This window comes from Xenopus tropicalis, chromosome 8 (genome assembly GCF_000004195.4).
Source record: "Xenopus tropicalis strain Nigerian chromosome 8, UCB_Xtro_10.0, whole genome shotgun sequence".
Lineage (NCBI taxonomy): Eukaryota > Metazoa > Chordata > Amphibia > Anura > Pipidae > Xenopus > Xenopus tropicalis.
The window spans coordinates 58,568,904-58,581,813 of NC_030684.2; the positions used below are offsets into that span (position 1 = coordinate 58,568,904).

The 12,910-nt window shown below is 39.6% G+C and overlaps 1 protein-coding gene across 1 annotated transcript in view; it reads left to right on the forward strand.

Moving 5' to 3' along the window:
• Nucleotides 1-9,401, forward strand: part of pasd1 (PAS domain containing 1) — an 82,734-nt gene extending 73,333 nt beyond the window's left edge. The window contains exons 18-21 of the mRNA XM_018096345.2: nt 557-745; nt 1,639-2,057; nt 3,713-3,920; nt 5,033-9,401. Coding sequence (XP_017951834.2) covers nt 557-745; nt 1,639-2,057; nt 3,713-3,920; nt 5,033-5,188 — 972 coding nt within the window. The 3' untranslated portion in view covers nt 5,189-9,401. The remainder of the gene's footprint in view (nt 1-556; nt 746-1,638; nt 2,058-3,712; nt 3,921-5,032) is intronic.
• The last annotated feature ends 3,509 nt before the right edge of the window (nt 9,402-12,910 follow it).

A 12,910-nucleotide genomic window follows, 5' to 3' on the forward strand; every position in this document is an offset into this window, starting at 1 on the left:
GCCTGTTTTGCAAGAAAATCCACTAATGGCAAAATTCAGAATTTTGCATCAAATCCGTGCATGGCGAAAAATTTTGCTCATCACTACAGCATACTCACTGGCAAATTATTTTGAATCTGTTATCCTTCTTCTTCTTTGTTAGTATGTTATTGATTATATAATGCTCATATAATAATTTTCTAACAACTATAACAACAGCACCACATGATGGTCAGTTTTATATCTGTGCTCTGGTCAGGGGAATGTGAAAGAGGAACATTCAGCTGTTGCTCTCTTTAGGAAAAAAAACTAAATCATCAGATAACTTTTCTCATGGTAAAACAACATTAGAACAGTTCTATTTTTAATTCTGACACATTCTGCTGAATTTTTCACAGTCAGAAAATAGACCAGCGGGAAGCGCTGCTGTTACAAAATGTATTATATTATAAGTATACATTTTCTTTTTTCTACATCTGCTATTCACCCCCTGTGTTTACAGCCTGGAATAAGAACTTTATATAGTGCTAAACCTAATCTCAGATGAAATGATGTTCCGTTCATATGCTTCTTTCAGATGCCGCAACCAATCCCCATGGGATACAGCAGTTTACAACAATCAGATCCTAGAATGGTGTCTCATCAGTCGTCTGGGGCTCCTAGGCAAAGTGTTGATTCAACCAAGAAGTCTCAGGGCATGATTCCAGCAAAACGTTTCTGTGTGTCCAATGTAGCTGTTCAGCACCAGTATCTGACTCCTGCACAGGTAAAAAACAAATGCAGAATATGCATCTATATGTATTTCATATAAGGGGAGTTGGTGATATTGAGGCTTGATCTCTGTGGCAAGCTAGCTTCTATGGTCTTCACCGTCTGTAAAGCAATCTACAATATATACATAACCAACCTTTATTAAGATGGGATCTCTAGAAAGTCCTGTCATGTGGAAGAGATTGATCTCCTCTATGGAAGTGAGCACTGCTAGGCCAAAACAAAGCAGACAAGAACAAATACATTCTATGATTCTTTAAGGAGAAGGAAAGATAAAAACTAAGTTAGCTTTATCAGAAAGGTAAACACAGTCATAAGCACTCATAGAAAGAGTCTTCTATCAAAAGAAACACAAGATTTATTTTCTTCTTTTTTGTAAACGTTTTTCAGTTTCAGACTTCCAGAAAGTTCCTTCAGGGTGTGATCAGTTTGCTCCTCTCTCCCTCTCCCCCTCCCTTCTCCTGCACCGCTCCCATCAGAATTAGCTCCCCCTCCCATCAGAATTTACTCCTCCTCCTAACTGTGCAGTATAATCTTAGCTACCAGCTGCAGCACAGAAGTTACTGAGACCAAGCTAAAATGGCAGCTGGTATCTTAAACAAACAGAGGGAGCTTCTAGGGCTGTTTAATCTGTATGGTAAAGCTTTCTGCAGAATAAATATAGCGTTCTAGGTGGCACTAAATCTATTGGCGGTAAAATGCCAAAATGACTTTCCTTCTCCTGTAAAGATTCCAGAATTTGCAAAATGTTGCCCTTCATCTCTAAAAATACAATTTCTGTTAGCTAGAAAAAAACCTAAAAGTTAATTTAAAGCCTGGATATGTATTCTATATGGTGACATCTAGAATATATTTTTCTAAATTTGTATATGTATTTTGTGCACTCAGAATACACAGCAGCATTTGCAGCAGGGTCCTCTACAGCAACAGCAGCAGCAGCCACAGAATCCTCTACAGCAACAACAGAATGTTTTGCAGCAACAGCGGCAACAACAGTTACAGCAAAAACAGCAGCTCCAGCTACAAAAACAACAACAGCTACAAAAACAACAGCAGCAATTACACAAGCAGCAGCAGCTACAGAAACAAAACCAAATTCAACCCCATCAGCATCAAAGGCTCATAAGAGGGAATCAGCCACAGCAGACAGCAACTCTGCCTGTCCCAGCTCCTAGTAACATTGTAATGCCGCTGTACAGCAACACAATGTTTCCTCAAGCACATCCCACTGTTGTTAATTCAAGGGTTCCATCTGAAACTGGGGATCGCCAACAAGCAACTGAATACAAACAGGACAGGCACTTAAGGTTGGGAAATATATATATTTTAGCTGGCATTTTATAAGGGGAAAGATCAAAATGCATTGCTTTACTCATTATGTGCCATGTGGATAATTTGGGGTTCATACATATAGCAAAACTAGGAAAGAAGGTTTCCAAGCTTGGCCCAAAATACCAGTAGCTGCCTGTACTTTTATATCTATTGCTGTGAATAGTAATTGTAAATGAGCTCTCAGAACTCTGATGGGCACATGAACATTAAAGTTAATTTTAGTATGGAGTAGACAGAAGCATTTTAGGCAGCTTCTGGGTTGTCCTCATTCTGAAGCTCTCAGACTTGGACTTGGCCATACACGCACCGATAAAATCGTACGAAACCTCGTTTTCAGACAGTGTGTGGGCTCAGAATTATCGCCCCTAAATTTTCGTTCCTATGGCGATAGGTTGTTTAGTTGATCAGCAAGATTAGAATATTCTGGTCGGATAAAGATAAAATCTGCGCATGTATTGTGTATTGGACAATATCCTTGGGGGACCTACAATGGAAGTCACTTTGGTATGATCAGTGTCTGCCAACTATTTCATTGTATGATCGATATCCAAACGTTCGTTGGAAGACTGAAATCTAAATGTGTATGGCCACCTTAAATCTGCTGGCTGGATGCTAGGGCTTTATTACCCTAGTAACTGGGTTGTGGCTGAGAATTAGAACTTCAAAATGAATAGGAGAGGGTCTGAATAGAAAGATAAGCAATAGAAATATTAGTAACAATAAAATGAAAGCCTTGCAATCAGTGACCTTGACCACCAGATAGCATTCTTGGGCAATGGTCTACTGAGCATTTTATCATGATTTCTTGCTCTTGGACAAAATTCTAACTGATGACATCACTAGTCACCATTTATAAGGATATAATTTACAGGATATGTATGACTGTTGTATATTATATAAGGATATTAGAAAGAATGCTGGAGCACTTCGACTTCTTCAGCCTATGGCCTTGGAACAAAGAAATTTTCATTAACTTCTAATATTTCAAAGTAGCTATACATATCTCTCCCCAGGTATGCATGCATATACAGATCTACTTGCACATGTGCATACATTTAATATATTTTTTATTGTATCCATTGAATAATTTCATCCTTTTTATTCATCATTCCCAGTTTGTATTTACCGTTTTCTTTATAGATGTCTGGTGACCAGACAATTTATATGAAAGGCAAGCTCACTGTTTAATGGGTGGTACACCTTTACGTTAACTTTTCTTAGCAACTTTTCAGTTGGTTGTCATTTATTTTTCTAGTTCTTTGAGGTTTTATATGTGGGGTCACTGATACCAGTAGCCAAAGAATCTCTTGCTCTGTGAGGCTAACATTTTATTGTTACTTTTTATTACTTATCTTTCTGTTCTGGTCCTCTCTTATCTTCTAGTCTTTTATTAAAACTACTGCCTGTTGCTAGGGTAAATTGTACCCTAGCAACAGGTTTGCCACTGAACAGAAAGTTGGTTTAAAAACTACCAAGAATAAAAAATGACAAACTACTAATTTTCTTAGAATCTAAATGTATATGTCATACTTGAAGTCCATTTAAAGGGGAACTATCTGTTTCATTCTTCTCATTTTCAGTTCATTCTGATTTCTATAAATTACTTCACTTTCCTTTTGTTAATTTGTAGGTTTGATCAGGATCAGCAAATGCGGCCTCCATCATTACACATGCAGCCAATCACATGCAGTACAGTGATTGCTGTGCAACCTCCTCCAGCCTATACTCCATCGGTCATGATCCCTCATTCCAGTTTCAGCACCCAGCAAAGCCATGCGTCGGTCCATGTGCACCAATGCCAGCAGCAGCAGGTCCAGCCACAGCATCTGTATCTGCAGGTAGTTCTGATAAGAAAGACCCTTTTCCACTTTAGTGGAATATATTAATAATGCAATCTGCCATGACTGCTTTGCAATATACCCAGCTTTGATGGTTCCTTCAAATACTCCCAAGTTGCTTGTTTGTGATGCTGAATATAAATGGAACCCAACCTTATTTTTAAGCCAATTTGCATCAGGCATAAGATGAGTAATGCTGGGAAGTCCCTTGCTGCTGAATGATGTACTGAAACATGCACGGTTGTATTTGGGGCTGGTGTAGCAGAACAAGGGTGGGAATGACTGGTGCAATTATTCTTGATTACTGTATAACTATATAGCCTTAGGGCTACTGCCAGACAGGGCAGATTCTTAGCCAACATATAAATGCAGACATAAAATCAGCTGATCCACTGGTCTCTGCTCCCTCCTGTGTCTGTAGTGCAAGGCACTTAATTGGCCTGTGTACACAAGTGTGCTTTTTCGATCCAAAATCCTGACGTTGGAGAAAGCAGAGACCAGTGGTCAGCTGCATTTATTTGCAGGCTGAGAATAAGCCCTGGCCGTCATAAGTTTAAAGTCAGATGTTTTTAAACATTTTTGGATCAAGCTGGCCTATTCCCATAGGAATGAATCGAAAGTGGGTGAATTTTTCTGCGGTGAGCTCTAATCTCACATTTTGATAAATCTCCCCCATAGTATTATCTATCCTTCCCTCCATTTTGTCTTGGTTCTCATACAGAAATGGGAATTTGACATGGTTTAGTGACACAAGGCAAATGGTTGGGTGGGCTGGAGGCTTGTTTGTACTTGGGCCCACCAGGAGTTCCCCTAGGACGAGTCCTACAGTATATAACTATATTACTGTCCCTTTTATAGCAGTGTTGCTCAAAACTAAAATTGCCTAGCAAAATATCAAGAGTTAAAACATAAAAGCAACCATGGAGATGGATTCTAAAAGCAAAATTGCATGATCAATTTTCCTCATATTTTACAGGTCCAGTTGTCCAAGTAATAAAAAACAATCCTCCAAAATAAAAAAAAAACAAAAAAACACCACACACCTGTGGGTATTTCCAGTTACCTCTCTTCCCCCTAGTTGATGTGCTTACTAATACCTTTCTGATTTACAGATGCAGACCCAGGACACAGTACAAACTGCACATTCTCAACGCATTTTCCAGCAGCCTCACATGTCGCAGCAAAGCACAATGGGGTATTTTTTACATCCTCAGCAACAAAACCAATCTGGAAATGTGACTGACCTGCCTGAGATGCAGCTCCCATGATGCATCAATAAGAAGTGACAGTTAGACCTCAGGGACAGCAGATGTGTCAGAAAGGGAAAGGCCTCCCAGAATTCACTGCCTGGAGAAAGCTCTTCTGCCTCACAGCAACAGGGGGCGCTAAAACAGATGAGTCAATCCACTGGACAGAAACGACATACTGACGGCCCAAATCATGTTTCTAATGTTACTACTGATTGACACGGCATGGAATTGAAGCCAACACCTTCACCCGATGATAAAGTCCCGGCTGCCTTTATGGAGAATGAAAGTGTGTGTGTTCCAGTGTTACAATGTTATACCCAGTGTATATGTCAGGGGCTTTTATTGGTGTTGTCTGCCAAAGCTAATCAAGCTAATTACTATATTATTAATATTGACTCACTGCAAATGATAGCTCTTGGTAGTTACATTGTACTTTTTGCTACTGGTTTTCGTTTAACTTGTTGCAGAGCAATGCATTGTGGGTCAGAATGGCCAAAAAACGTGAAATTATTTAATGAAGGGCACACACTGCCGCAGCACTGGAATATTTCCTACTCAGCCCTGCACTGAATTTGCCCATATATATATATATAAATATATATAATATATATATGATCGCAGCCCTTTTCACCAAATTCTTTTTAAACCATTGCTGCACCATTATAAAAGAAGAAAAGGCAGATCCACAGGACAGGGGTGCAAATATGGTAGGAACCCCCCAGCAAACTTAAATGCTAAGATTTTTCCCCAGGCTGGTGCTCCTTTTAAGGAAAAAATGCACCAACTCATGGAAACAACATCAGTGCCAGCATTATGCTTATTTCTCCCAGGCGTCCCTACAGCAGGCTGAGCCGGTGCATTTTTTTAAAAGGAGCACCATACTGGGAAACAATCCTAGCAATTCACTTTTCTGGGGGGGTTCCTAATCCTACCCTACTGCTAATGCCAACTAGGGCTTATTCTTGGCTTATAAATAAACTCAGGCTTAGAATCAGCCAACTGCTGGTCTCTGCTCCTTCCTGAGTCTGCACCATTAGGCAAGGATTTTGGCGTGAAAAATCACATGTGTGTTTCCATGCCAAAATCTGCTCTGTGTGTGTCTGCACCCAGTTTGTGCACTGTGCTCTATAGAGCATAATTATTATCACAGATTGTCCCAAACCGATTTCTCAAAAAACATCTGATGCTCCATTGTGTGTGTTATGCATGAATGACTAAGAGCTAGTGTCCCTCAATGTGCGCTACAGAATCCCAGTGCTAAAGCACCTGAGTGAGCCAGTTCAGTCCTCAAAATTTCTCAGTGGGCAAGTTATTTATAATTTTTCATAATACTTTATGAAAACTCTTAAAGGATTTTGGGAAATCAGACAATTTGGTGACTTGGGATTTTATCACATGACCCTTGTGTACTAGGCCAGGACACTTGCACTTTGTCACATAGAGACCAACTGGCCAAAGAAACACTTGCTGGTTAATAGATTTTGAAAACTGAACTTGGAAAAATCAGCATTCTACCTTAAAAAGGTAAGCACTGAAGCAGGTTTTAGTGAATAATTGTATTATGTTTATAATCTAGGGTATATGTGCACACTCCTAAGGTTATTTTAGGAATCGTATGATCATATACAGGCCACCAATACCAAGGTGGCTAACATCTTATTACACAGCAGGGTGTACATTGCTTATTTTAATACAAGAGTTTTAATTATGTCATGTGACCTCACTAAGCACCTTTTATAGAGATATATTTTAAAGCTTATTCAGAGATCTTGTGCATTATTAATATATCTATAAGTATTGGCTGATTTATATAGGTATATATATATATATTTTTTTTTTTTTTCCATCTGTGAGTTTGAACTTGAAGTCACTATCCAATACCAAAGGATACTAATGGGAGAAATCCATTTGTGCAATGCAGGAGCCTCTGCCATCTCATTGTTAATGCTTCTGCTCCTGTTTATTCTGTGTAATTATCGTTAGTACTAGAGGAGCCAACCGGCTGATGCTGCCAGTTTGCATGAACAACAAGCCAAACAATTTGGTGATGAATGGCTTGGATTCGGAAATATGTTGTATTATGGGCCTCTTGGGGGCTGATATTTTATTCAAGCCAAGTTGCACATCTGCCAAAACATCACTAACCTGGAAAATGAGGAGCTGAAATGATGTTGGCTGACTTAATGAACACTAAAGGGGTTAGTGCCTGTAATTTATTTGTGTATTTGAAAATTTTCTATTTTTATTTATAATCCCTGTCGACTTGTTTTATGTTTGAAGCACTTTCCCCGCTAATTATTCGATTGGCGCTGAGTGAAAGGGAAGTTTGGTTACAGGAACATTTACTGATAGATTCATAATTACTTTTGTATCAGCTTATGTGTAAATAAGTCAGAGCTGACAGTGTTATTGGCCGAGACATTGGGCAAGTGCTAGAATGGGGAGCAGCTAGAGCGGTGTTAACGCTGAGGATTTCCTATAGATTTTTCCTATAGATGCCATATAACCCCAACTCATTATTATGTTACAGTTTCTTTGTCCGTGGATCCTGTAGTTCCCAAAAGAGATGTTAGGCCTCAAATTGGACAATTGTGACAGAAATATTAAAAGCACTAAACAATGATTACCCAGCATCATTTATACAATGCCATTAATAGAATATTTCCCCTCGAGCAAAAGACCCCAAAGGAAATGCCTTTTCTGCCTGCTAAAAAAGACCGCACAGAGCTGCCACCACTTTTTCAGGCAGATGGGGCATTTGGACCACAACTGGGCAGTGGGCAGCAATGGTCAGAGGTCATATGGATGTGCCAGTTGCTGCTCATAATGCTATAGAGCTACATTTTCATAAACAAAAGCATAAGCCAAAAGTAAAGGCAATATATTTATCATTATACTGATGATTTATGCTGAAAGAAGAGTCAGTGTCACTGCCAGTAACACTGCAGTCAGGTTATTTCACTATATAATGTCTGTATTCATGTACAAAGTATAGGATAACATGAGCCTATGGGTGTGGCAAATTAGAGCCCAGAGTGATGATTAAAAAGATATATATTTGTGTTTTACTTCAAAATGGCAGTTTTCCCCAAATCCTGGTTTGGGAGATCATTATCAGCTAGCAAAGCCAAAGAGGCACAGTGACCAGCAGCACTAGATGTACAAAGAGTTACATGAAAGGGAATATTCACCAATACACTGTCTCGTTAAAATTCCGTATTTATACTGCAACACAAAGATTTATACACACATATACCAGTGTCCAGAGTGGTAAAGCATTTAATGTTCAAGGTGCCTCATTGATTCTGCTTACTGCCCATGCCCCTTTTTTATGGCTGGATCCTGCATACCTATGTGCAGATGCATCATGTTTCCATATTGTAGGCCTAATAATTAGTGTTGTGTTGTTCCCACGCTGGATAAAAAGAACGGTAACAGATTACAATCATTCAGGGAATCATAGTAACCCAACAGGACCCAGTAGTCTGTGAAGGTGCATAAACCTAATAAAGAAGTGTCACTGCCTATTTTACTCAAATCCTTACATGCAACCCTCTGCGGTTCTGGCCAAGTCCAAATGCCAGGGAGGAGTGACTTATCCATTAGGGTTTTGGGCTAGAACAAGATAAGGGCTTTGGTCAGCTAAGGAAGGTATCCAGGGATCTTCTGTCTGCCCGACTGATATCTAATAAGATACTGATTCCATTCATGGGAGCCCCAGCTGTCAGTATGATCAACATAGTAAAAAGAACATTAGACATTATCTCTGTAGCCTTATGTCATGCCCCAAGGGCACTTAATCATAGCCTAGATTGTGTCCTCCAAGCATGAAATCAGTAATACTACAGAGATGAGGTCTCAAGTAAGAGAATGTTCTGCTCATTATCCCCCAACCCCCACTCATTACTGTTTTGTTATGTGGAGGGCGGTTGCACCTCACATTAGGCCTGGCACTGTGGGATGTGTTCCGGTGTCATGTGGTATAATTCACATAGAAGCCTGGAAACTTACTGTACTCAGTGCCTCTTTTATAGCCACCCTTGAAAATAGCAAAGTACTCTATAACATGGCAACCTAAGTAATGTTTGCTTTCCAAGTGCAAAAGGAAGTTAGATTGCTAAGAGAAAAACATCTTGTGCCAAAGGTTTTAGGGGCATAGTGAATGATTTTGCTTACACTGGGCTATAGAATGATCTAGTAAAGAGAAACCAAGTGATGTGGGGAAGGCTTATTTCTGGTTCTAATACCATTTATGTTCTATGTTCTGCGTTTTACTGCTAGTGTGAATACTTCCAGATATCCTTTCTTGTTCTGAAAGCATTTTCAGACTTCATTATTATTGGCAAACGTTTGTAGCCAGAGATGACATGGCAAAAAAAAAAATTATTGATTATTGTAACCTAGGGGTCAAATTGTTGCAAGTTTAAAAATCTGAGTGAAAATAAAAAAGTGAATTTTGACCTTTTTTCCCCTGGAATAAAACACACTGCAGTGAGGCGTTTGATCAGTTGTTGCTAAATCTGCCCCTTGGTGTTTAGCTGGTATAGATGTATGTGGTGGGGTTCCCTTCTTCAGTCTGCTCTACTGGCCAGCCCTTCTAATGGACAACATGGACTTCTGGAAAAGTTCTTGTTGCCGTCCCTAGAGTAGCATGAAGCCATTGCTTCTTCACTTACATTAATCCTCACTAGAACAAGCTAATCAGATGGGGCCACATTGTCTGATTCCTTGTTCATTGCTGATATAATATAAACTATAAATGTTGCTTTGGATTGTTCCATTCTTTAAATCATGTTTAGATGCTTACAGTTGTTCTTCCATCAGTCTTTGTGGTTATTATGGCAGAATTTGTAATAAATAATTGCTGTGAGTTATGGGCCAAAGAGTAAGAGAAGGAAATGCAAATCTATCACCAATAATATGGCTACTTATTGTACTGACCATTGTTCTGATCATTGTACTGACTTGTATTAGAGAAAAGGGTTACAGTTGTCCATAGGGGGCACAGATGACCTATGAGCTGGAAGACTGAAGGCTTCAGTTTGTCTTTGCATAGCAGTTGTACCTGGCAAGCAGCTCTATGCCATAGTATTTACAATCTAAGATTGAGCCGGCAGCTGAAATCCCACAGGTCCAAGTTACCCATAGGCCAAGTGACATCTTTGTATAGAACAGTTATACAGCCTCCAGTCAGGCAGCTGACCACTCCAGATTGGCATTCCCCCATCACTTTACTCTGCGCCCCAACTACAACATTGGTAAAGGAAGAAGTAATGGTATGGAACAACACTGAGCCAACACCTACAAAGTAACATTCTCTCATCTTCCAGGTTCCGCTCATTGTTTACAGTAAAAGAGGAAAATTCTAGATTCTATGATTTGGAATGTTTAGTCCTTGCTCCAACACTAAATGAATCTATACGGCCTTGCACTTTTAGACTATTTGTACATAGAGAAGAATTTATACATTGTTTTGTTGTCATGTAAATATTGTAAATATTCTGTGTACAAATCTTGAGTCAAATTTAAAACTAGTTTATTTTCTATGATGTCAAATAGAGATGCGTTTATAAATGTTCCTATGAAACTGATTTTGTAAAGAAAAGCATCTTCTTTACATAGGCGGATAGATTTATTTTCTGCTCTGAAATAAGCTCTCTTGCTCCGCCTGTTGCACAGTGAAAAGCTTTAATAGAGTGCATAGAATATTTTGAAAAGAATAAAAGACAACTTTAAAAAACACGCTAAAACATGGCTCTGATTTTTACTTTTTTTCCCTTCTATAGCATTACAACTATTGCACAGTTACATTTTATTTAGCAAACTTGATAAGCATAGTTTTTCTGCAGTTTCCCTGGCCGTAATTATCTAATTATAACTAAATGCATTAGGAGTTGTCACCTGTGACTTACCTATGACTTTCCACCGGCGTTTCACTTTATTGCCAGTGGCAAGGCATTTCGGAGATATTAGTCTTCCACAGTAGCCAATATTAACCACAGGGGGCTAAAAGGCCATTGCCCTAAAGGGAATCTCCACCTTGATTTTAAAAAGTATATCTCTAGCTGAGTATGTGCGATCATTTCAGTAGCAGTTATACTAAGAGAGCGTACATTTTCCTAGCTTACTGATAATGACATGGTGGGATAGTGCAGTTATAGAAAGGTGGATTTGTTCAGCGAATCAGAGAACCAAAAAGCTGCAGTAAAGCAATGCCACACTAGCCAGTGCAAGCTCAGTGCTGCTGCCTGTTGAGTATGAGAATGCAGGGAACATAGATGGTGTCAGCCAGGAGGGTAAGGGGGTCGGCAACCCCCTCTGTGAGTAGGTCCTCGCATCAGAGAGAAGTTACAAGTTTGGACTCATCAACAATGAATATTGTTCTGTTCTGCTAATGGATGTACTATATATATTATATATATACACGTGTGTGCTTTTATCAAGGTGAACTACAACTTCAAAGAGAAAGACTAGTCAAGTAGCTGAAATGGTGATGGATAAACTTACCTCAAAAGCCACCATGAGCTGTTGGAAAAACAGCAAGCCGCAGGTGTTGGAATGGCCCTCACAGTCCGCTGACTTAAACGACATTAAAAATCTGTGTGTAGCCCACCGTTGGGTGTGCTATAGCAGAAGTAAGTGTTCTGCATGCACACTATAAAGCTAGGCACGACTCCCTGTAACTCCCAGTAGATATACAGTACTTTTCTCATGTTGTAACATGAGTTAAGAAACTCGCCCCATGCAGCAGCAGCCCTATAGTTACCAGGGGCAGCATCAGAAATGCCACTTCAGGGCAGCATAGACCCCAGAAATGCCCCTGCCTGCTGGACCACTGGGGAAAAGATCAGTTGCTTTGAGTATCTGCCAACCAAATAAATGGAGAGATAGGATATCTTCAAAACAAATTAACTTGTTTATTAATCCTCAGCATATGATTTCTGGTGAATGCAACACTTAAGACCACAATATCACATACTAAACAGATTAAATGCTTTTCAGTCAATAATAAATCACTCTGTGATCTGTCCTCTCTGGGAAAAGACTCTGACTCTGGGAAAAGAAAAAATTAACCAGGGTTTACAAAGTACCACCTAGGGCAGTGATCCCCAACCAGTGGCTGGAGAGCAGCATGTTACTCACCAATCCTTTGGATGTTGCTCCCAGTGGTCTTAACGCAGGTGCATTTTTTTTAATTTCTGACTTGGTGGCAAGTTTTGGTTGCATAAAACCCAGGTGTACTGCCAAACAGAGCCTCATGTAGGCTGCCAGTCCATGTAAGGAATTCCAAACAGGTAAAAAAGGTTGGGGATCCCTGACCTAGGGTGTCCACACTATAGAAGAACTGCCTGAGCAAAGGGCAGCTACATTCTTGAGGTCCCTACATGTTGGAAAATCTTAAACTCAAGAAAATCTCAGAATAAGAAATGATCTGCAAGGAAGAGTGAGCATAAATCCCTACAAGATGAACTGAATAACTCGCAGCTGGATACAAAACCTGTTTACAGGCTGTGATCTGTGCCAAATGGGAATTACTGAACACTGACTTAGTAGGGTGCCCAAACTGTTAGAGAAATGAGCTGTTATGTAGAGTGCCTCTGAAATATAAATGCACCAATAACTAGTAAAAGAGATCAAGCCCCCATATGTAAATATGATCAAAAAGTGTATAATGCCTCCTTAAAAAGCCATATTTATAGACACAATAGGCAATGCAGAACGTTTAGTATTTAAACTCAT